The sequence below is a fragment of the Carassius carassius genome, chromosome 18 (genome assembly GCF_963082965.1).
Source record: "Carassius carassius chromosome 18, fCarCar2.1, whole genome shotgun sequence".
Classification (NCBI taxonomy): domain Eukaryota; kingdom Metazoa; phylum Chordata; class Actinopteri; order Cypriniformes; family Cyprinidae; genus Carassius; species Carassius carassius.
The window spans coordinates 32,379,306-32,404,217 of record NC_081772.1 but is presented as its reverse complement, the minus strand read 5'-3'; the positions used below and the strand labels follow the sequence as shown (position 1 = coordinate 32,404,217).

The window sequence follows — 24,912 nt, the reverse complement described above, 5'->3', positions numbered from 1 at the left end:
TTCTGTTTGAAAACTCTTTTCCATCCGCAGTTGATTATAATTGATACACTGTGTCTTTATTAAACATTGCTCTGTGTTTGAGTTGCCCATGATGTCAAACCATTGAGCCACCATGCTTCAGACATGAATGATGTCTCTATTGTTGAGGAGAGCTGTTCTGTGGAAAGCAGCACATCATGAGTATTATGTCCTAATCTGCAGTGTATGTGACATAAACCCACATGCGCCACTGCTTCTGCTGAGAGTCTGAAGTGTGATATCATACTTGTGAACAAACAGCATCATACTGTGTTTCTACAGTGCAGATGAACTCTGAAAGCACCCAGAATGCAATGCAGCATCTGTTTCACCTGACCGTCTCCTAACACACTGTACATACGGAGACAGACATGCTGAACTAACAGCTGTGATGGTAATATGCGTGTTCGATTGTGTTCTGAAGGGTGTTGAGGAACTAGAGGAGATAAATCATGGTCTCCAGTGAACCTGTGTGGACATCATCTAAAAACAGCCCCAGGCTCAGTTGAACTCCTCTGTGGCCATGCTTCAGAGAGTCTGGACCGCGGGGAACAAGGCAAATTACAGGCAAATGGAACAACCTTCAAACCTGCCACAAAAATCTGAGATCTTAAAGTTTTAGCTGTAGGTTTTCAGTATTGGGTTTCAGTATTATGCATGTGTGTTAATTAACTAAATCTTCTGATTGGCATCAGAGCTTTTGATGAATGCTGTTGACTTTATACTGTACATTTGTACAACAATGACCTCAGCAGAATATTTTTGACTGGAAAATCTCTAAACAGGTGTGTCTGAGATCCAGTACATGACCATTTTATCTTTAATGTCAGGCCGTGATAGAGCTTTTTTTATTCATCTCATTATGTAGCTAACAACTTTACTGAAATTCAGCCTCAAAAAATTGTGTTTTATTTAAGTTAAGTCTAAAATCAGACATAGTTGATTAATGTAACCAAGATCATTAAATTAATACATATAATTAAGTATCTGTGATAGGTAAATCACTGGGGATTAATAGATGCTCTGTGCAACTGTATCAAAATATCAGTGAAGGTAACTGGAATCTAATTTATAACTGTATAGATTTCTTTTTTTTTTTTTTTAGAGCAGTGAATTTTCTCTCGAACAATAAAAGTCTCTCCGCCCTGAATTGATTTGAATCATATTCTTATGTATATTTATTACTTCACGTAGGTTGCCAAGGAACACTCCTGGAGTGTCGGGTTACGTAATTCTGTTGATATTCATGAATCATTTAACAACGTCTGCATTTCAGCCAATCAGCAAGGCTCGGTGAGTGAGCGTGATTAATATTCATCAGGCGACTCTTCGCATTGGTCGTCCTGCCGCCGCCCGGAGGCGGAGCTCTATCAGCGGCATTTCTTCCGAAGTTACACTGAAACCAACACAACAATGTTGCGCTCAAGATGAGTCGACAGCAGGACGAGCAGGGTGTCGTGTTAACCGCTTACACCAGCAACAGCGAGGCTTTGACAGCTATCGGCTGTAAAGAACAACCGGAGTTTCCCGGAGCGAGGTGAGGAATCGCATTTATTTATTACTAAGAGCGGTGTGCTGTGCACTATTTATGGCAACTGTATCCTAGGGCTGTGTCCCGAAACCTAGTGAGCTGCCTAACTTTACCAGACCATATGTGTCATATGTGTTTGCTCTGCATGGGATTCATCAGATGGACAGCTCTTCTGCAATCTGGAGATGCTGTCGATCAGTTTGTTAACCTAATAATGCTGTGCTGATGGTTGAATAGTGTTTAACATGTGGGTGGTCAGATGTAGTTAATAGTTTGTCTTTTGGGGGATCTTGTAGTATTAGAGAGCATGTATATTGTCTTTAAAACCAGTTCCTGTTGCTGCTACTGTGAGCTTTTTGTGTGCGTGTGTGTGTTCCTTAAAGGGATAGTTCACCCCAAAATTAAAATGGCCATATAATTTACTCACCCTTAAGCCATATATATGACTTTCTTCTTTCAGATGAATCCAATCGGAGTTATATTTAAAAATGTCCTGGCTCTTCCCAACGTGAATGGGTTTTATTTTTCAACAGTCCAAAAGACATAAAATAAAGTGCACCCATCCATAATAAAAAGTGTCCCACATAGTGTTTTGGCTTTATTGACACTAGAACTTGCTACATTTAAACCTACAACTCTTTAGTTATCAATCCAGCAGATCTTTAACTCTATATGTTAAGTGCTTGTAAGATACCTGTTTACTAGCTACAAAATCTGAATGTAAAGCTCTGTAAACCTAATCCTGGAGTTTATTAACTTAAATTCTAGCTGATTATCTCAAATGTTAGGATGTACAGTCTTTACTGACTGGAAACTAGTACGGGATGTCACTGCTGTAACCATGTGCATCATATTTGATCAGTTTGGCTGACAGATGATGTTCTTCATGTGCTGGCTTCAGAAGACCCTGCATCAGACGGTCACTAGTTCTAACACAAACTAGCTGAAGAAGCAGTGTGTCTGTGCTGCTGTGCTGGTCGTGTGCAGTGTTAGCGGGAGCTGACCGCGCGGTCAAGCAGAAACGGGACGCTGGCTGTTATTTGTGTTCTCAGATGGAGCGCAGGTGTCTTCCTCGTTCAGCTGCGAGAAGAGGTCCCTCGTGGATTCTGCTGGCTGGAGCGCAGTGGCACACACTGCTTGAAGACAAGGTTCTTGAGTGTGTGTGTGTGTGTGTGTTAGTTTAAGTGTTTGTGGGTCTGCTCTGCCAATTGGGCTGCTTGCTCTAGCATCTGTGTTCTGCTGGTTGTTTGCAGACAGAGCAGTTGTTCAGATGTAGCATTAAAGAACTACACAAACACGCGTTTAAACAAGACACTTATATATTTGGATCTAAGTGTCTATGTCATAGCTAAAAATCAAAGGGTAAATACTATTTTGCCTACTTGTTTCTGTGTGGTGACATGCATTATTACCATTGTGACAATTTTCCCGCCAGACGTTCATTGCTGTAATGCAGCCTCAGTGATATTTAGCACATTCCAGTGTGTGTCTGTGGGTTACTTTAATGTCCTGTGTTACGCAGCAGAAACAGTCATGAAACGCATGCCTGTCGCACTGCTCTCAACTGGCCCCTAACGATGATGCTTGCCTCCACACGCTACATGAATACGTTTTTTGCATTATGGCAATGAGAATTGTGTGCTTAACAGTCTTGTGAAGTAAGCGTCTATTTGTTTATGCAAAATATTTGTACTTCGTTTTTGGGAGTGATATATAACTCTGCTGTTACCATGAGTGTTTTTGTGAGATTCTCTCTTACGTAGTGAACTAGATAAAAACATTAAATCCACTGGACGAGGACGGCCACACCACGTTGCGGCTGAACTCACATGGATCACCCATCATTTGTCAATCTTTTGTGCAAGTTGCAGGTCAAACTTGTTTACATTTGTATACATTGTGAAAGATGAATTAAATAGTTACTGTTTTAGGCCTTTATTTGATTACCACTTTTAATACATTTGAATTACATCATAAACCCACAAAAAATAAATAAAACAGTTTTGAAAAAACTAATTCCACATGACCCTATTATTGCAAAAAAAAAAGTTCAAGTTTTATTAACTTAAGTGATTAGACATTTAATTAAACAGTTAAACCGATTCCAGTCAGATTAAAAGGGAAAACTGAATTTAAAAAAGGAAATTGTGATTTCCTAGGAATTATGCTTTAAGAATGAACACAGGGCAACAGCCTAACAGAGCAAGTGAAAAGATTAAAAAAGGGCGATGTGCATTATGATATTTCCCTAGACTTCATTCAGACTGTCAAACCACAAAAAGGAAAGGCAAGTTTATTTATACAGCACATTTCATACACAATGGTAATACAAAGTGCCTTACATAAAAGAAAGTATAATAATAATAATAAAAAAAATTATAATCACAAAAATGAAACAAAGAATTTAAAAACTGATGATTTAAAATGAATTTAAGACTCATTCAGTAAATGCACAGCTAAACAGATGGGTTTTAAGTCTAGATTTAAATGTGACTAGTGTTTTAGCACATCTGATCTCTTCTGGAAGCTGATTCCAGCTGCGGGCGGCATAGTAACTAAAGGAGGACTCCCCTTGTTTTGTGTGAACCCTTGGTATTTCTAACTGACTCGATCCTAGTGATCTGAGTGCTCTGTTAGGTTTATATTCAGTGAACATATCTGCAATATATTTCAGTCCTTGGTCATTTAGTGACTTATATACGAGTAAAAGTACTTTAAAATCAATCCTAAATGTAACTGGAAGCCAGTGTAAGGACCTGAGGACTGGTGTGATATGCTCAGATTTTCTGGTTCTAGTCAGAATCCTGGCAGCAGTGTTCTGGATGAGCTGCAGCTGTCTAATGGTCTTTTTGGGAAGGCCGGTGAGGAGACCATTACAATAGTCCACCTTGCTGGTGATAAAGGCATGAACTAGTTTCTCCAAGTCTGGGCTTGAAACAAAAGATCTAATTCTTGCAATGTTTTTTAAATGATAGTATGCTGATTTAGTTACTGCTTTGACATGACTACTGAAACTAAGGTCTGTCTCCAGAATCACACCAAGATTCCTGACTTGATTTTTAGTTGTTTGACCCCTAGAGTTAAGGTATGCATTCACCTTGAAAACTTCATCTTTTGTTTCCAAATGCAATAACTTCAGTTTTTTCCTTGTTTAACTGAAGATAGTTCTGGCACATCCAACTATTCATTTCATCAATGCATTGGCAGAGGGAGTCAATGGGGCTGTAGTCATTTGGAGATAAGGCTAGGTACATCTGGGTATCATCAGCATAGCTGTGATAGGCAATTCTTTGTGATAGGTTCTTTCTCATTATTTGACTTAGTGGGAGCATATACAGGCTAAACAAGAGCGGTGCAAGAATTGACCCTTGTGGGACTCCGCATGTCATGGACGTCCACTTAGACTTATGCTCTCCTAGACTCACATAATAACCTCTCCCTTCTAAGTATGACCTGAACCATTTGAGTACCATCCCAGAAAGCCCGACCCAGTTTTCCAGTCTCTCTGATAGTATGTTATGATCGACAGTGTCAAACGCAGCACTGAGATCTAGTAATACCAGCACCGATATTTTGCCAGAATCAGAATTTAAGTGAATATGATTTATTATCTTAATGAGTGCTGTCTCTGTGCTGTGTTGCGGTCAGAAACCAGATTGAAAATTTTCCAGTTTTGTTTAGCTGATTTAAAAATACATTTTCTATAATTTTGCCTATAAAAGGAAGATTTGAATTTGAAAAGACTTATTAATGAAAAAAAGATTTAGATACACAATGTATCCTGCAGACCAGTGTGACGTCAGTGAGTACATTAAAGATGCAGTAGGAGATCTTGTAAAATGCTAACTTTAGCCTGATAGCACTGAAAGCGAACATCCCACCCTCCCTGCAATCGACGTCCAAAACCACACCCCCTAAACGCATATACACTCTCAGACCAGATGACCAGACCACCAAAGACAACATTACTACAATACATCATATGTCATTAACCGGTGAAACTTTATAATACAGTTAGTAGAAGTACTACAATAACAGGAAGAAAGACCAGGTGGTTGATGTTTGTCTGTCATTCTCGCTCTGTCTGCACAGTCTACGTGAAGGCTCTGATGATGTATCCTGTCTGCGCAAAGGTATGCAAATACATATGTTGACAGGCAGGTATGAAAGTCAATCAAAACGCTCGGAACGACAATTTCTTGGTCCTACACCTTCCGCAGAATATATATATATATATATATATATATATATATATATATATATATATATATACAGATATATATTTAGAACACTTAATGATTGCCATCAAGACTTTCAACCAGTATAATAAAAAACGTTTCTGAAGACAATCAACTATTGCACCTTTCAGCATGAATGAGGAATATCATGTCATTCAAAGGTCTGGTTGTTTCTCCGTCTTCCTCCATGCTTGTGCGGGTTGCCAGATTGACAGCATGCAACAGGAACGAGCACAACTGATAATGGAGGGCGACGAGCCACTGTAAGGTGATGAGTTGGATTTTCGTAATTTTATTGATGACCGTTTTGTGAACCTAGGAAAAGAGGTAATTCTGAATTTGCAACAACATTCTGGTGCTTCTGAATCAGCTGTTTTATTATTAAAGTATTTGCTGTTGACTTCAAATGCAGAGTTTTGTGCGTCGCATGTGCTTCTGTGTGCGTGTGCCCGTGTGAAAGAGAGAGACAGACAGAGAGAGAGACAGACAGAGAGAGAGGGAGAGAGAGATGATCACACAGCTGTAGGGTGATGAGAACTCTGTTCCTCTTTCGGGCTTGAACTGATGGTAAAACTAAGGACATTATTAACTTTATTTTGAAAGATGAAGCCCGTGATTATGGAAAGGAACGTTACATTTGCGATGGGTGCTTGCAGTGTTCGGCCAATCACAATGCACTGGGTCAGTTGGCCAATCAGAGCAGTCTGCCCTTGTCAGAAGGAGTGGCCTTGTGGGAAATTACGCGTTTGAGAGAGGTGCGGCATAGAGGACCTACATTAATGTATAGTATTTGAAAAATAATCTGTTTTTTTTGAACATTAAAGCATGTCAACATAATCTGTTACACCAAATACACAATATAATGATCTTTAAAAAAGTATCATATGACCCCTTTAAGGTAAAAATGACCATAAAAGGTATAATTTAAACTTATTGGAAAAGATTAATTTATGTCACTGCTGTGAACTGACCACTTTACAGAATGTGAAGAATATAACAATTTTTAGGAGTCAGCTGTCCACTGTAGTCCTTAAGATATCAGCACAGTTACACTCAAATTATTGTTATTGATAAAATCCCAGAAAATATTAAGATATAATTTGTCAATATCGCACACCCCTAGCTGCCAGCCGTTCAGTGCAATTGGCTGAATGTAAAATTTAACACTGCATACACTATCCTAACCCTCGTCAGAGAAGAGCTTAATTTTAGAAATCTGTCAGTGTCCTTTTCATTTTCTGTCTTATTCAGCCCTTTCTTTTTCTTGTAATAGTTCACAGAAAGCAGCGACTGAGTGATTGACAACTAATATTAACCAATCTAAAATCTGTATAGTTAAGAATGTAAAGATAAAATTTGTTAAAATATAATTTGTAGTTGTGATGTTCCTAAGTTTTTGCTGATGCTCCTAACTTTTTGACATTGGGAGCACCAGTGCTACAAAGTAAAAAAGTTAATTTCGAGCCCTGTGTTGTGTTGGAAAGTTTAACCTGTGCTGACTTGAGAAACATCTCTTGACTTTCTGTCCTGTACCTTTGCATAATGAATATTTCATTCAGCGTGTGCTGCATGCTTTTGGTCTTTGTTTGTGATGATGATTGATGATGATGTATCTGATGGTCAGAGCCCAATCAATAACATGACTATGAAGACATCTCTGTTAGCTAGTAACACATACAGCAGTGTACACACCGTGATTAACAGTACAGAATCAACAAGTGTTATCGTAGCCTGGCCTTTATCTCTTTTCCATTGACACAGCACACAGATCTTGTGCACCTCCATGTCTGTTTTGGAAAATTCACCTGAATGTAGTAAAGGCTGAGTTGTGTGGATGCTCGTATAAACTGGATTAAAAATATACGTTTTTGTTATTGAGAATCAACTTTAAATTCTTCCTGCAGGAAGCACTGAAACAAAAGCAGGCAGGAAATAGTTTCCCCTTGCTGTACTGAGCCTGATGAGACCTGTAAACTCTTAGATGGCAATAGAGATGGTTTAAAGATGTGATGAACTATCCTGAGCATCAAACACACATGCATCTGTTTTCCAGGGCTCTTGAACAGAGTAAACGTCACACTCCACAGTCCCAGTGTATCAGCACTGCTATGTTTCTGCTATGTTTCCTCTAAGTCAATAATGACAAAATGTTTATTTTGGGGTGGAGTAACCCTTTAAATACGACTGCATTGATTATTCATTAAATGTAAAAGAAAATGAATTGTAAGTTTGAGTTTTCATTTAATATTTAATTTCCGAAGTTTCACACATGGAAGGTGAAGTTGCATGAAAACACATGCATGGAAGGACAAATGACTAGGAACAAATATTTCAACAAATAACTAACTTTATATACTAAAATGTAGGGTGTTACAATTCACTCATGTCCTGACTCTGTTCGAAACACAATACTGAGCTTACGATATGAGACTATCACTACAGTTTCAACGAAACCAGATAGAGTTAAAATGGTTTTTCTTTTCTTTTCTTTTTTTTTTTTTTTAAGTACAACAATTAACAAAATGTGCTGTTTATTAAAATGCATCAAATGCATTTGATATTACAACAGCTTTAATAGATTTAGACATGGCCAACCGTCATGATTTTGCTTAAAATACTGAATTATGTTACACAGATATGCTTGCACTCTGTTCTTGATTTAATACTTATGTTTAGTTTTTTATTTATTCATAATTAATAAATAGGCTACCTTATTAATTGCATTAATATCCTCCATATATAGGTTTAAAGTGAAAATTAATTCAAGTACCATTCTGTATTATATTGCGATGGATATTCAGAATTTCACATCGAATGCATTGCATTATGCAAGTTAAATGTGATTCAGAGGCTCACTTTTTAGCCTGATTTTATCAGCTGAACGTGAAAGCACATGTCCTCGCTGTCTGAAACGCAACATGGCCTCTCAGCGACTCCAAGCAACCACATTCCACAGGTGTACTTTTGGTTGTCATAGCAGCAGCTCATACTCCTGTATTGCTTTTGTCCCTTGACTCGACTTCATTGATACTAACAGCAGAACTTCAGCCTGATGTCTGCATTAGACCGTTAGCTGCTGTAAGGACACACGTGCTGGTGTTTTGTCTGCTGCTCTGCCTCTTTTGTTTATGTAAAACAAGAAATACGGTGACGCTTGACCCTTTTATCCTCTTTCTTTATCTGCGGTCGAGGGCACTGGTTTCACTCATTTGTATTGCGATGTGTGCTGTCTGACCTTTAGCATGTAGAGTCCACTGAGAAAAGCACTCCGTTCCCAACGGTTAATAGCTAAACCATCAACCGAGCTTTGTCAGCATTTATGATGCAGGAAAGATTGTTGAAGAAATGCAAGGGGGAAAAACATTTCTCTCTTTCATTTGAGATCCATGTCAATATTAGCTACTTTTATTTGACTTCAACCAATGTGAAGAAGTGTGATTTTGTTCAAGAGTAAATGTTTGATTTGTTCTGGCTGGATGGGATCTTCTCGTATTCAAAGACTCCGTGAGGTTAAATTTGGTGGATGCTAGATGCTAGTGCACTCTTAAATGTTGATGAAGCAACTTTTAGTAGATATTAGTAGAAATGGGTTTCTCTTCTGGGAGTACAGAGCAATATAATGACTATTTCTTCCATCAAAGCATGTCCTATAATGCTTCATGTCTGCGATTTTAATAAATGGACAAGTCTTTTGATTTGTCTGGCCCCAGTGGCCCTTCAGCACAGGACAAACACTGAACACATTTGAACACGAGATTTAAAGAGGTCTTTAAGCATGGATGAGGATTCAACTCTTTTATGGTTTTGTCTTGCTTTTGTGTTCAGTACAGAGACAGTATAAGGAGGAATAGATGTAGCCCTTGTGCAGAATGAATGGAAGAAACCACAAAACACGCACACGCCATGAACTGGCCCACTGGCAAAACATTGTCCCCCTAGCACTGGTCCTGCACGGGCAGCCCTCACTTACCCTACAGGAAGCCTTAGCGCTGTTTTATTAAAAATAATAATGTTTGAAGTCACCATTATGGGGATATGTGCTTGCTTTAGTTGGGCTCTTTACCCTTGACTTTTTAACTTTAATGTTTTTCTGTCTGCTATAATTGTGTGTTTCTGAAGCACATTTGTTGTAGCAAAAGTTGTGAGAAGACAAACTGATCTGATGGATACTTATTGATGATGCAGTCATGTAATGTCCTGATTTACTGATTTCTTCCAGAGGCTGATCTTGGAGTAAATTTATTTAGGATTCATAATTTAACTTTATTTTATTAGCCCTATTATGCCACTGCATGAAATTTTGTCCTGCTTTAATATTTGTAATGTTTTCAAGTCATTATGCAGATGTTATTTGAACAGGATCACGTAGACTCCCACAGATATCAAGATTCAGCTTAAGAACCTCAACAATGGTGACAATCTATGAAAAGCTTGTTTTGTGAAGTTAAGAACTGATCTGAATATTTTGTTTACTGTCACCATTGTTGAGGTTCATACACTGAATCGTGATATCTGTGTGAGTTTCCATGTTTCCATGCAAATAATTTCTGCATAATGACTTAATAAGGTTCAAAATATTAAAGCAAGATAAAGTTTCACGCAGTTGAACTCTAGGGCTACTATAATGTAAAGCAGTGGTTCTCAAACTTTTTTGGTCATTGCCCACTTTAGACAAGGGGAAATTTTCAAGCCCCACCTGCCCCCGTCGGCCTAACACAATGCTAATGAAATGCGCAACAAGCTTAACATGTTCCAATTTATTGAACTAACAAGTAGTATCAGAGTAACAAGTTGTATCTAAAATACAAACTATATACATCAAATAACAGTAAGTTCAAAAATAAAGAAAAAATAAAAGTGCAGCCTTATCAAAATTTTTACTAATTTCAAAAAATAGAAAAGATATAAAAGTGCCACTTTGCAATCTGTGAAAAAAAAGAATAGAGAAATACAATCGGCAGGTTAGACTGCATGTAGACAAGTAATGGTTACCCCCTAAATGTTTCCATGGCGACACATCATATTTGTCACGTGACACACCGCAGCCACAATAACACCGTATGACCGATCGCCTTAACCTCCTTTTTCCTTTTTTATTTTTAAATATTCACAAACTTGTTCACAATGTCATGAGACTATCTGATATTCCGATTCTCAAAAATGTGTAAGTGAGTGTGTTTGGTCGTTTAAAAACCTTTATAAATAATCTTGATCTATAATGTGAGATGGGTGCCACCATGTTTCTTTGCGACGCATTTCAGAGAGTCCTGTCTGTCATCAATTTCTCCCGAAATACATGCAAGAAAGTGGCCGGTGAACTCCGAGAAGAATAGAGTAAACTTTATAGTTACTTCCACTATTTTTGATACTATGTTTTTGTTACTTTCCACTATGTTTGTCTGATGTGAATAACACACGTCGTTAAATTATATTTGAATAGATTGTTATTGGTGCTTAGCACACTGCATAGTTGCTATATATGACAGCGCTGAGCTCGTTCGTCTCTGGCTCAGCGCCAACCAACGCGCGAAAGCACAATTTGAATCTGGCAGTGATGTCACGTCACTGAACATTCTAAATCCCATAACTGGGACCAAACCGGATACCGCTCAAAAGGTAAACCATTTAATTTGTAACCATGAATACAAAAATGAAACTGAGGGGACACAAGTCAGATCTGATGGGGAAATGCCCCCTTTTGCCCCCTCGTGGCGCCGGGCCTGGTGGTATAGATACGCACTTGATGACGTGTTGAACACACACATACACACCGCAGTAACTTTCTAGTCTAGTGCAGGCCTTGCTCCAGATTCTGGAAGATTTGATCTCACGTTACCAAGTAAGGCATAAAAAGGAAAATTTCCTCCCGTTTGGTGCGCCCCACCTGTCACGTCTCTGTGGTACGCATCCCTCAGTTTGAGAAACGCTGATGTAAAGTAATTAAATATAAATAATGTCCTCCGAGATCAAACTCTGGGTGAGATCAGGGAATCAGGCCACTTCATGATGACTAAATCATCAGATCAGTTTTTCTTCTTGCTTCTGTTGTTCCTATCCCTAGACCCCAACAGACATGTGTACGGAGTACTCCAAAGGAACAGTGATGATTGATTATCGTGTGACTTTGACAAAATATTTTTCTTAATTTTTGGTTCTTGGTTAAGCAGTTGTGAGCAGTATCTTTAGGTTTGGTTGGTTAGCACAGCATGCCATCCAGACTGGAGAACTAAAGTGAAAGTGAAATTTTGATTTAAAATTCAGTATTCTAAGAATGTTGATTTGTAACATTCCAAGAACATAAAATATCCAGTTTCCTTAACGTTAGTAGAATGTTATTTAAAGATTAGTATGCTGTTCCTGAAACATTCTTTCAATCATTAAAGCACCTGCTGTGAACTAGAGACCTGCGCGGGGTGGATTTTTCCCACAAGATTTTGTCCTGCTCCCGCCTGCTCCTGCAAAAATATCTGTTATTTTTAGGGCTGTGAATCTTTGGCAAGGCAGCGATTCGATTCGATTACGATTCATAGGTTTTTCGATTCGATTCAAGAACCATTTTTGCAAATTTAGAACGATTCAATTCGATTCGACTCACAATTAAATTCGATTCGATTCAATTATAACGATTCGATTCTGCATTCTTCAAGTGCATTCACGGGATTATTTAAATGCTTCTACTAAATTCTTTAAATGCTTAGTCAGGGACAAATTACAGTAGCATTTATGGTTAGAGAACCATAGGTTAGAAAAAAAAAAAAACTTTTGTCCATTGTTAAATGATAGTTTAATGATGCGACATGGCATACGTAAAAATGTATTTAAGCCAAGTTTTTAAAAAAGAGCTTAAAGAGTATTATGTATCAGCTAACATTTTGTCACACCAGGGGCGTAGCCATAATTTCAGAAGTGACAGAAATGTCAAATACAATCATTTTATTTATGTAGCCTATGTAATAATAATAATAATTATTATTATTATTATTATTTTTTTTTACAAGGAATTATCTTCTTTTTTAATTACTTTTAATTAACTGTAATAAATCAAATACACTGCTGGACAATAATCAATCATTTGTAATTGATATTTTTTTCCTAATGGCAATTTTATGATTGTTTTATATACTAGGCTACATTTAATTAGCAATTATTAAAATTTTCTGCACAGAATAAGGTAGAAAATATACTTTATAGTTTCTGTACTGTAATAAATGTCAATTAGTACTGCATCATTCATAAATTGTTTGTGGTTTTTTTTTTAGTTTCATCAGTTCATTCTGCTTTTATTCAGTTTAGCTGCAGATATAGCCTGGCACGTCTATGAGAGCGAGATCGCTTCTCTTTCAGTGTGAAAACGTCTTCATCTCTATTTAACTTTTCCTCTCCATCAGCGAATGATTCTGAGAGAAAACGTTTGCTAATGAAACAAACGCTACTTTCATGCATCTGATTATCAGATAAATCTCGCGCTCTTATTTCAAGGTCGTTATTAAAGCTGTGGTTAATTTTAAATGTTTCCTTCGTATATTCGGTTCATCCGCATTGTTTAAAGACATTTATCATTCAATGGATCTGTGCGTATGATTTAGACCATAGACTGTATAAAAACATGGACGTAGTGTCCGTGAAGTCACCCATAGACTCCTGAAGTGTGTTTTTGAAGCCTAAAGTGTGTGGAGCGGGCCGTCGCCATCTTGGCAGCGCGTCACAGCGAGACTCTCCCGGACAATCAAAAATGGGCAAAAAGGCGGGAGCTAGTTGCTGAAGCCACGCCCACCTAGCATGACGGCAGTGTCAGCAGCGGCAATCCACCTGTCACTCAAGTGGCCACGCCCTTAATTATGCAGAACTTTAAGTCTTAATATAATTTAAATGGATGAGTTATAAAAAAATTCACCCCCCTCACAGTTGTCATGAAGGGCAAAATTAGCTATTTAGACCAAAATAATTTTTTGAACCAGACTGTAAACATGTTTTTTTCCTGCTGTAAAGTTGGGCATTTTAACATGGGGAGTCTATGCGACTGACTCCCTTTTGCAGCCAGCCTCAAGCGGCCAGTCGATGAATTGCAGTTTTAGTCACTTCCTTATTGGCTTCACGAGAGAGAGCGGGAGGTTGCCGCTCGATTTAGACACTTACATTTCTGCTCCGTCCATGCAATAAACCCAGCTGTCGACGGCTCCGGTAACTCCGTCGGTAAGATGCAGAGAGCCATTGACAAACTACAGAAAAGTAAAACTACTTCACGTTAGCATTACTGGCCACGAGTCCTATAGATCACACGTCAGCTGCGACAGAGACGAACGGAGCGCGAGCGCAATCCTGTGACAGTCTCAGGCGGTAAAGAGTGGAGCGCGTGAAGGACAGATAAGAGGAACGATTCACGAACACTCTTCAAGGTCTCCATTAATTCGTGCGTGTAGTAATTTAATGTGTATACATTTTGAAAGCATTGAATCGCTATAGAAATCGCGATTCATTCGATTCTTAGCATTTTGAATCGATTACTGTCCAAGATCGGTGATTCACGATTCAAAAATCATGTTTCAAGATCGATGCATATGAATCGTCAGGGTTTGTATTCGATGCATCGAGAAAACGAGTGAATCGTTACACCCCTAGTTATTTTCTTCCTCTCCCGCCTGCAAACAAATATATTATAATAAATTATATAATTTATTTCATGTTCAAAGGAAAATTAGCCTAGGACCTACTGCTTAAGTATGCCTTCTTTGCTATAAGCAATTCCTTCAAACATTAAATAAAAAAAAGAAATTTTCCTCAATAACAAAATAGTCAAATTTTAAATATTTATCTAAATAAATAAATAAAAATAAACTGAATTAATAAAAAAAATGTTTGACTACTTAATGTGCCCGTGCGTTGGGCAGATCCCTACTGTGAACAAACACTGAAAGAAAGAGAAATAAGAACCAGCTACAACTTTCTTCAGCCACAGCCGTAGATGAACTGAAGATAAAAGACACTAAATCTCTCAAGATCTGATTAAACAACTCCTTGGGTTGCTTAACGTTCATCTGGGAAAACTCACCTGTAACTTTGTAACTTAAATCATTTAAACCTATGCCAACACAGGAGAATATATCAACATATTTCAAAATATGTGATTTACTGTACATCGCAATTTCAAAATTAAAGTTTCTTACTTTGCATGTGGCCACATATAAAAATTTAATTGATTTAAACATCGTTGAATCACACAAAACATCCCCAGGTGCTCTCTGCAAGTATTTGTTATAATATGGGCATATTACATTGTGTATTTAACAGTGTTGTTCAAAAACAATGTACTTGGTTTTGATACTTTATTTGAGGCCAATTATTATTGCTTCCTTTTCGTTCTGCTTTTTGTGATTTAAAAGGCAAATATTTTGTCATTTTGAAAATTTCTTAAAGTATTAAAACATTGTCTTGTTCTAGTTTGAATAAGTAAAGCGATAACTCTGCCATAGTATCCTTTCAAATGTTAAAGTTGCCACAGTCATTGCATTCTTGTGCTGCACTTTATTTTTTACCATTTTGTTTTATTTGTTTATTTATTAGAATAACAATATTGATTAATAAGTGAGATCTGATTTTAATCTTTAAAAAACCAGAAAAGTAGTGCAAGTCCTGGAAAGTCCTGAAATGGTAACTTGCAGTATCTGTATGAACCCTGTTTAAGTTACCAGTTCTTGGACTATTTAAATTTTTTTGTTGTTATTTGAACTGAACTGTACTTTTCTGTAGTAAACTATCTTTGTATATTTCCTATTTTATATTAATTTCCTAGTAATTAATTTACCATTATTTCTTTTGAACAAAACAATGTCATGTGTTAGATTGTAGGTCATCCTGTACCGTGTCAAGGATAAAGCTAACCAGACAAACTTGATATCAAAAGCATCCTAAATGTTACATGTGTTTGCACCATATTGTAGTGAGTAACCTTTCCCTAACCTATCCCACCTTAATCTGTAGTCTGAGCCTGTCAAGGGCTAATTTTTATTTATTTATTTATTTAACCGCTGTAGTGCCCTTTTTACAGTTTACTTGTTTTAAGTGCTATATGTTGGTAATAGTCTCTTGGCAGTCAGTTATATATATATATATATATATAATTGTATTAAATTATTAAATACTAAAAGTATGCAAGTTAAAATAACAAAAAGTTTTTAAATACTTTGCTTTTACTCAAGTAAAATTGAGAAGGAGAACTGAATACAATATTTGATTAGGGTGTCTGTACTTTTACTCAAGCACTTGACTTGTGCTCTTTGTGCTAATGCACAGTTACAGGTTCAGTCTTAAAGCGGCTGTGACCCAGAAACTGGAGACTGCCCCACACAACCAGCCCAACCATCAGCTGACAATAGCATCTTTATGTCCTTCTAGCACAGAGGCTTATTTTTCGCACTTCCTGGTTGACCCTCTGGCGGGCGAGCAGCGGGACTCTTCATGCATCGAATGAGAAGAGGCTCAGATATAATGCACTTTTGTAGCATTTCCCCTTAATGCTAGTCGAGGATTCTTGCATCAAAGCAGCAATTGACTTTTAATACCGGTTACATTCTCAGCATGATTTTTTTTCAGTGAACTGTTCCCCTAAAAGATTTCACTTAACTTATTCATATGTGAAATCTGAAGCACAGTTTTCTTTATTTTAGTTTGGGCGGCAACAAATAATTGATGAAACCAGTACTAATCAACTAATTTGATTATCAATGAATCACATCTGAGTTCTGTCCGCTGGTCACATTACAGTGGTGGATAACACATTTCTGTGGACAAACTGCATATGATATAGTGAAGACACTGAGTGAGCAGTTGTGTATTTTTTTATATTTTAGTGCGTAACTTGACAGCAGTGAAATTTTGAACGTGAATGCCGACAGCTGCATCATTCACGTGATGATTTGGTGTATTTCACATCTGTCTCTTTCTCTGTGCTCCCGCAGCCACAGGACCGGTCAGTACAATGTCCAGCGGGGGAAAGCGGCTCTGGGCTGGAGCTCAGGTAAGGCACCGTACCAGCGCTGCAGCTCCCAGGACTCCCTGGACGAGCAGGCCATGGTGGACTACTTCACAGAGGTGGAGATCATCCAGCGCAGCGGAGACGCAGAGACTCAGGAGGAGGTGCAGCTGAAGGTGGCTGACGGTAAGAGCCGGAGTCAGCGCTCCTTATCTGTGTTTCCCTTTCAGCTACAAGACTGATCTACTCTGAAGCCTGACAGAAAAGAAAACCATTTCTACATTATTTCATTGAAGACTAATTATAAAGTTTGGGGCCCTATTCATACTATTAACTAACTATTAACTATGACCTTTGCCCCAATAAACTCTTAATTTAAATTAAAATAATAATGAATCTACACAAAACCTAAAGCGCAGCTGTAAATAAATGTTATGTTAGTATTATTTATATATTATTATAGTTGGTTAATATTTTGTATTTAAATATATAGTAAAAAATAATGCATAACAATTGTTGAAATAAAATGTATAATTCTTGTAATATTAATATAATATAATTTAGTTTTTTGGCATATTTATAAAACCAAAAGCAGCGAGCACTCCAGCTTCGTATGGCGAGCCAGAGTGTTTATATGGTCGGCTGTCTCATTGCACCTGTCAAAAGCATGCAGTTTGCATCCTCTGTGTGATTTGCTATAGAAACGCTCGTTCTTAATGTGCACTTTTGGGTGATGGAAAACGCGTGTCGGAAAAGTCTTGTTTTGTATCCTGGACATGTTATTTGCCAGTAAAAATGTTCTCACGTTCTCGACACATGCTTTGGAGTCAATTGTAATTTGTGCGTTAATTGTAATAATATGGAGTATTACAGCGACGTATTGCTGCCACATTACAGCTACTCAAACGAGCGAGAAGAAGGTGTCGAGGAGATTCAGCAAAAAGGCAATTAAACCTGCCTTAAAACTGTGCATGTAAGTTTTTGTTATAGATGAGTCAGATTTATGACCTGAGGTGGGTCAGAAAAGGCAAAGAGTTTTGAGAAACTACGATGAGTGTCAGATCAGCGTCATGTCCGGCAGCGGCAGCAGCTCTTAAAGCAGCCAGAATAACCTCATAACCAGCTGCTGTGATGACCGTTCATCAAAGAACTGTACAAACAGTTATTTTATTGTCATTAAGTATATTAAATGTTATAATTGATGAATTTCAATGAATTTCAGAAAAGATATATGATTAGTTAATTGTTTTAATCGACTGTCAGCACTAATATATACACAGGTGCATCTCAAAAAATTATAATGTCATGGAAAAGTTTGGAAAGGGTTTTTTTTTATTAATTCTGATGGTTACGACTTACACTTACGACTTAAAATTCAGTATCTCAAAAAATTGGAATATTTCAATCAATAAAATTTGTCACTGTGGGCAGGAGCTAAAGTCCAGCAGCTCTTTCAGCGATGATCTTGTGTGTCTTAAGGCCAATTTATACTTCTGCGTCAAGGGTACGCCGTAGTGTACGTCGTAGGCTACGCACGTAGGAGACGCCGTCGTGAGCATTTATACTTCTGCGTTATGTCTGCATTGCTCTGCAGTTGCACCGCCGAAACGCTAGTTGGCGGGGGCGGGTTTTAATGTTCCACTGTGTTTAGATTCCTCGCGGGTGTTTTGAGTTTAGGCTACTACAACAAGCAATGGCGACTGAAAGAGAGCGGATCATGTTGGAGTTGGAGCTTATTGAGGTTGAAAAACAGTTAATTTTAGTGAAATTACTCAAATTAAAAGGCAGAAACGAGAGAAGGCGTCGGAGGAGATGGTGCGTGCGACCCGTGAACCTGATGAGGCAGAAGGAGGGTGAATTTTCTGTGCTTGTCCGGCCACTGAGAGACATGGACGAGGAAATGCACTTCAGATATTTCCGAATGTCTGCAGGTAGATTCGACGATTTAGTTCGTCGTGTGCAGCCATTTATCGTACATCAGTGTACGCACAGTATGCCTGTAGACATTACGCAGAGACTGGCAATCACCCTTCGAGTTTTAGCTTCAGGTGGAAGCCAACAGGCTGTAGCAGCTAGCTACAAACTGTCGTCCAGCACAGTGTCTTCCATAGTCGCCGAGGTATGTAAAGCTTTGTGGAAAGCACTGCAGCCAGAGTTTCTTCCCTGCCCTTCAGTCGCCCAATGGGAAACTATTGCTGCCGATTTTTGGCGACTGTGGAACTTTCCGAACTGTGTTGGCAGCGTAGACGGAAAGCATGTCAACATAAAAGCACCACCGCACGCAGGTAGCGACTACTACAACTACAAGGGTGCACACTCCATTGTTCTGATGGCTACCTGTGACGCCAGATATCGCTTCACCATGGTGGATGTGGGGGGATACGGACGGGAAAGTGACGGTGGTGTCTTCAAGGAGAGCCGATTGGGTTCTAGGCTTCTTGAACACAAACTGAACCTGCCCCCACCAGCCAATCTGCCTGGAACAGGAGTCAAAATCCCACATGTGATCATTGGTGATGCTGCATTTCCCCTACACAACAACCTCATGCGTCCCTTTCCAGGTATGTCACAGACAAGATTTATTTAATGTAATAGTACTTCATGTATGTGTATATATGGTGGGGAATTCAGGTTGAGTGGGACACTTTTTGCCATTGAGATAACTTGGAAAAAGTGTCCCAATCAACCTGAATTTTATATATATATATATTCATTCCTGATCACAGCTACATTGACACTCAATGATTGACTATCATTTAATACTGTTTTATTTTTCTACATAGGGATGAACCTACCAATGGATAAGCAGACCTACAATTACCGTCACTCCAGAGCCAGACGCGTGATTGAGAATGCATTTGGCATTTTGGTTGCAAGGTGGCGAATCCTTGGACGACCTCTAGAATGTCTGCCAGACAAAGCAGTTGATATTGTGAAAGCTTGTTCTGTTTTACACAACTTCCTGGCCTACACAGATGAGGTCAGCACACCTGTTAGCAGATACATCCCTGCTAATTTCACAGACACTGACACTACAGGGTCACCTCAGCTCGGGGAGTGGCGCAGAGTGGTGTCAGGGGACACAAATCTTTTGGAACCACTAGATCCACGTCACCTTTCAAGGACCCGCTCCACCAGAGCTGCAGTTGGTGTACGGAATGACCTGACGGCCTTCTTTCAGTCACCCCACGGAATTGTGCCATGGCAGAACAACATAGTGTGTCGTGGTCAACTTGGTCAGTAAATTGTACTGGTGTAAAATATATACACCAATAAATGACATGCAACCATGTAAATAAAGACCAGTTTTAACTGTTCACGTTGTTTCTTCTTTAATTACAGTAACCTGCACAATACAAAGTGCAAACTATGTATAAAATAATGTAACATGTAAAGGTGCAATGGTCTAGAATTGTTTATATTAAATATAGATGCAAAAGAGCAAACTATACACAAATAAATACTGTTATTGATCTTAATTTGCTGTAACCTGAACCATACAATATGCATACAGCAGGAAATGACATAATTGGTTTCAAACTATATATACAAATAGGTTAAAATATGTAAAAGTGCAATGTATAAAGGTGCAATGGTCTAGAATTGTAGATTAAAAATAGATGCTAAAGAGCAAACACACACAAATGGGTAAACTATACATTAATCTTTATTTGCAGTAACCTGCACAAAACAATGTGCAAACAGCAGGAACAGGCAATTTTTGTATGCAAACTATATACACAAATGGGCATACTATGTACAAGTTAGTACAAAGTATTAAGGTGCAATGATACACTATTAACAATAAAAATGCAATAGAAAACTGTACACAAAAGCTACAAACTATATAGTATAACCTGCACAAATAGGTGCAAACAGACAAAATTATTAAAAAACAAAATGCTAAAGTGCATACTATTTACAAAAATGTGCAAACAATAAAACCTGCACAAATAAGTGCAAACAAGCAAAATATGAATAATTGCAAAAGTGCAAACTATATACACAAATGTGCTAACAGACAACTTACTAAAATATGCAAAAGTGCAAACTATATAAAGATAGTGCACAGAATTAAAAGGTGCAATGTTGTAGAAGTAGGCACAATTGTTTATTTTTTCTGCTGCCACTCAAACAGGACCTTGGACACATCAAACATTGCCTGCGCCCTGTGCTCCTCCGGCACCCTTCGCAGCATGTCGGCAACAGTGTGCCCAAACCGGTCGCTCTCATCATTTCCAAGACAGGAATAAATAAAACGCTGGGACTTTTTTCCCTCCTGGATCCCCGCTCCTTGTGGCGAGCTTTTTACGGAGGCGAACGTACTTGTCTCGACAGTTCTTCCATCTCTTCATACAATCCGCTACATCCAAACCGACGTTGGAGGAAATCTCTCTCCACGAATTCGCTGCCATCTGGCAGTCTTTGTATTCTGCAGAAGACGAGTCATACAGATGGCTGTATTTCCGCACTTCTTCAACTAATCGCTCGGTCACTTGGTCCATTTCCATTTTCTTCACTGAACTTTCACCTGAACTTCTGAATTTAAAAATGGCGGGCGGTGCAGAAGAACACGCCGGAAATGCGTAGCCGGAAATGCGTAGCCGGAAATGCGTAGCCGGAAATGCGATGCTACCAAGCCGACCAATCACAGATCTTGCGGTCCGCGTCGCCGCGACGCGTAGTTAAATTTTTGAGGAGGTGCGCGTCAGGGTACGGCGAAGGGTACGACGTATGGTACACGTCAATGCGTATGCTACACCGTACCTTCTACGCGCACCCGACGCAGAAGTATAAATTGGCCTTTACTCTCCTTGTGGAGGGTGTTGATGATCGTCTTCAGGACAGCTGTCAGGTCACTAGTCTTTCACATAATTGTGGACGCATGTTCTGAACTAGCCCAAGAGGTAGCAGTATTTATACTCACAATTAATCAAACTGATCAAGCTCAAAATGGAATATTCTATTTCTTTGAGACACACACACACACACACACTCGTTAGCTTGTCATTAGCGTTTTCATTTGAACCTATCGCTGTTTTCTTTTCTCCTCTCCCTCGCTCCAGTTTTTCACAAGTTCATCAAACAACCGCAGTAAGAATATTTCATCAAGCACGGTGAGTAATGGCTTCTCCCGTCATTGTTTCTTGCACCTCTTGCCACATGTACAGTTTATCTATCTCTGTCGCTGATGAGGGATTCACATGTGATAAATGCAGGGAAATAGTTAGGCTGACAGAGAAGATTTCAGAATTAGAGACACGCATCCAAACTTTAATTGAGGACAGTAAGAATGTTAGGGCTCTAGATACGGCTTTGGATGCGTCTAGCTCAGGGATTCCTGTACATTGTTCGGTTCCGGAAACAGAGCCCCTGCAGCAGGGCAACTGGGTGACGGTGAGGCAGCGTAGTCGTGGGTCAAAACACCGCTCTTCTGTTCCGATCAAAACATTAAACAGGTTCTCCCCACTCAGTGATGCACCCACTGAGAAACCTGATGAAAGTGCTCTAGTTATTGGTGATTCTATTGTACGGAACGTGAATATAGAGACACCAGCCACCATAGTCAAATGTTTACCGGGAGCCAGAGCGCCTGACATCTTGGCAAATTTAAAAGTGCTGGCTAATGCTAAACGTAAATACAGTAAGATTGTTATTCATGCCGGCGCTAATGATGTTCGACTTCGCCAGTCGGAGATCACTAAAAATAACATTAAAGAGGTGTGTGAACTTGCAAGCACGATGTCAGACACTGTAATATGCTCTGGTCCCCTCCCTGCTTACCGTGGTGACGAGATGCATAGCAGATTGTCATCACTCAATGGCTGGATGTCTAAGTGGTGCCCACAGAATAACATAGGTTTCATAGACAATTGGACGAGCTTTTGGGGCAGACCTGACCTGTTTAAAAGAGATGGTCTTCATCCGTCCTGGGGTGGCGCCACTCTTCTCTCTAGAAATTTGGCAAATAGTCTTAGTGTTTATACTTGACTAACTGGGGCCCAGGTCAGGAAGCAGTCAGACTGGCTAAACCGACCGTCTGCTAGCCGCCTCCCGTCACAGAGGTCAGTTAATTCTCAGCACATAGAGACTCTTTCACCTAGATATCACACTATAGAGACTGTGTCTGTTCCCCGAACTAGAAAATACAAAAAACGTCCAAACCAAGTTAAGATTAACAATTTAATTGAGGTTCAACAAATAAAAAACAGAAGCAATATGGATAAACAAATGATAAAGCTTGGCTTATTGAATATCAGATCCCTTTCTACGAAAACACTTTTTGTAAATAATATGATCACTGATCATAATATAGATGTGCTCTGTTTGACAGAAACCTGGCTAAAACCTGATGATTACATTATTTTAAATGAGTCCACCCCCCAAGATTACTGTTATAAACGTGAGCCACGTCTAAAAGGCAAAGGTGGAGGTGTTGCTTCAATTTATAACAACGTTTTCAGGATTTCTCAGAGGGCAGGCTACAAGTATAACTCGTTTGAAGTAATGGTGCTTCATATAACATTATCCAAAGAAACAAATGTTAATGATAAATCCCCTGTTATGTTTGTACTGGCTACTGTATACAGGCCACCAGGGCACCATACAGACTTTATTAAAGAGTTTGGTGATTTTACATCCGAGTTAGTTCTGGCTGCAGATAAAGTTTTAATAGTTGGTGATTTTAATATCCATGTTGATAATGAAAACGATGCATTGGGATCAGCATTTATAGACATTCTGAACTCTATTGGGGTTAGACAACACGTTTCAGGACCTACTCATTGTCGAAATCATACTCTAGATTTAAAACTATGGACTCTCTCTTTTATAGCACTTTAAATAAAGTTGCTCCTTTACGCTTAAGGAAGGTTAAGGAAAACAGTTTGACACCATGGTATAATGAGCATACTCGCACCCTAAAGAGAGCAGCCCGAAAAATGGAGCGCAGCTGGAGGAAAACAAAACTAGAGGTATTTCGTATTGCTTGGCGGGAAAGTAACATATCCTACAGAAAAGCATTAAAAACTGCTAGATCCGATTACTTTTCTTCTCTTTTAGAAGAAAACAAACATAACCCCAGGTATTTATTCAATAAAGTGGCTAAATTAACGAAAAATAAAGCCTCAACAAGTGTTGACATTTCCCAACACCACAGCAGTAATGACTTTATGAACTACTTTACTTCTAAAATCGATACTATTAGAGATAAAATTGCAACCATTCAGCCGTCAGCTACAGTATCACATCAGACAGTGCACTATAGACCCCCTGAGGAACTGTTCCACTCATTCTCTACTATAGGAGAGGAAGAATTGTATAAACTTGTTAAATCATCTAAACCAACAACATGTATGTTAGACCCTATACCATCTAAGCTCCTAAAAGAGGTGCTTCCAGAAGTCATAGATCCTCTTCTGACTATTATTAATTCCTCATTGTCATTAGGATATGTCCCCAAAACCTTCAAACTGGCTGTTATTAAGCCTCTCATCAAAAAACCACAACTTGACCCCAAAGAACTAGTTAATTATAGACCAATCTCGAATCTCCCTTTTCTGTCCAAGATACTAGAAAAGGTGGTATCCACACAATTATATTCCTTCTTAGAGAAAAATGGTATATGTGAGGATTTCCAGTCAGGATTTAGACCGTATCGTAGTACTGAGACTGCTCTCCTTAGAGTTACAAATGATCTGCTCTTATCATCTGATCGTGGGTGTATCTCTCTATTAGTTTTATTGGATCTTAGTGCTGCGTTTGACACAATTGACCACAACATTCTTTTGCATAGACTTGAACACTTTGTTGGCATCAGTGGAAGTGCATTAGCATGGTTTAAATCGTACTTATATGACCGCCATCAGTTCGTAGCAGTGAATGAAGATGTATCCTATTGATCACAAGTGCAGTATGGAGTACCTCAAGGCTCAGTACTAGGGCCGCTACTCTTCACGCTTTATATGTTACCCTTGGGAGATATCATCAGGAAACATGGTGTTAGCTTTCACTGTTATGCTGATGATACTCAGCTCTATATTTCTTCGCAGCCCGGTGAAACACACCAATTTGAAAAACTAATGGATTGCACAGTCGATATAAAAAACTGGATGACGAGTAATTTCTTACTGCTAAATTCTGAAAAAACAGAGGTG

At 38.7% G+C, this 24,912-nt stretch overlaps 1 protein-coding gene across 1 annotated transcript in view; it reads left to right on the top strand.

The window, feature by feature from the left end:
- Positions 1-1,390: 1,390 nt before the first annotated feature.
- The window catches only part of LOC132092011 (rho GTPase-activating protein 18-like), a 34,324-nt gene continuing 10,802 nt past the window's right edge, over positions 1,391-24,912 (top strand). The window contains exons 1-2 of the mRNA XM_059498056.1: positions 1,391-1,555; positions 16,743-16,942. Of these exons, the coding sequence (XP_059354039.1) occupies positions 1,446-1,555; positions 16,743-16,942 (310 nt within the window). The 5' untranslated portion in view covers positions 1,391-1,445. The remainder of the gene's footprint in view (positions 1,556-16,742; positions 16,943-24,912) is intronic.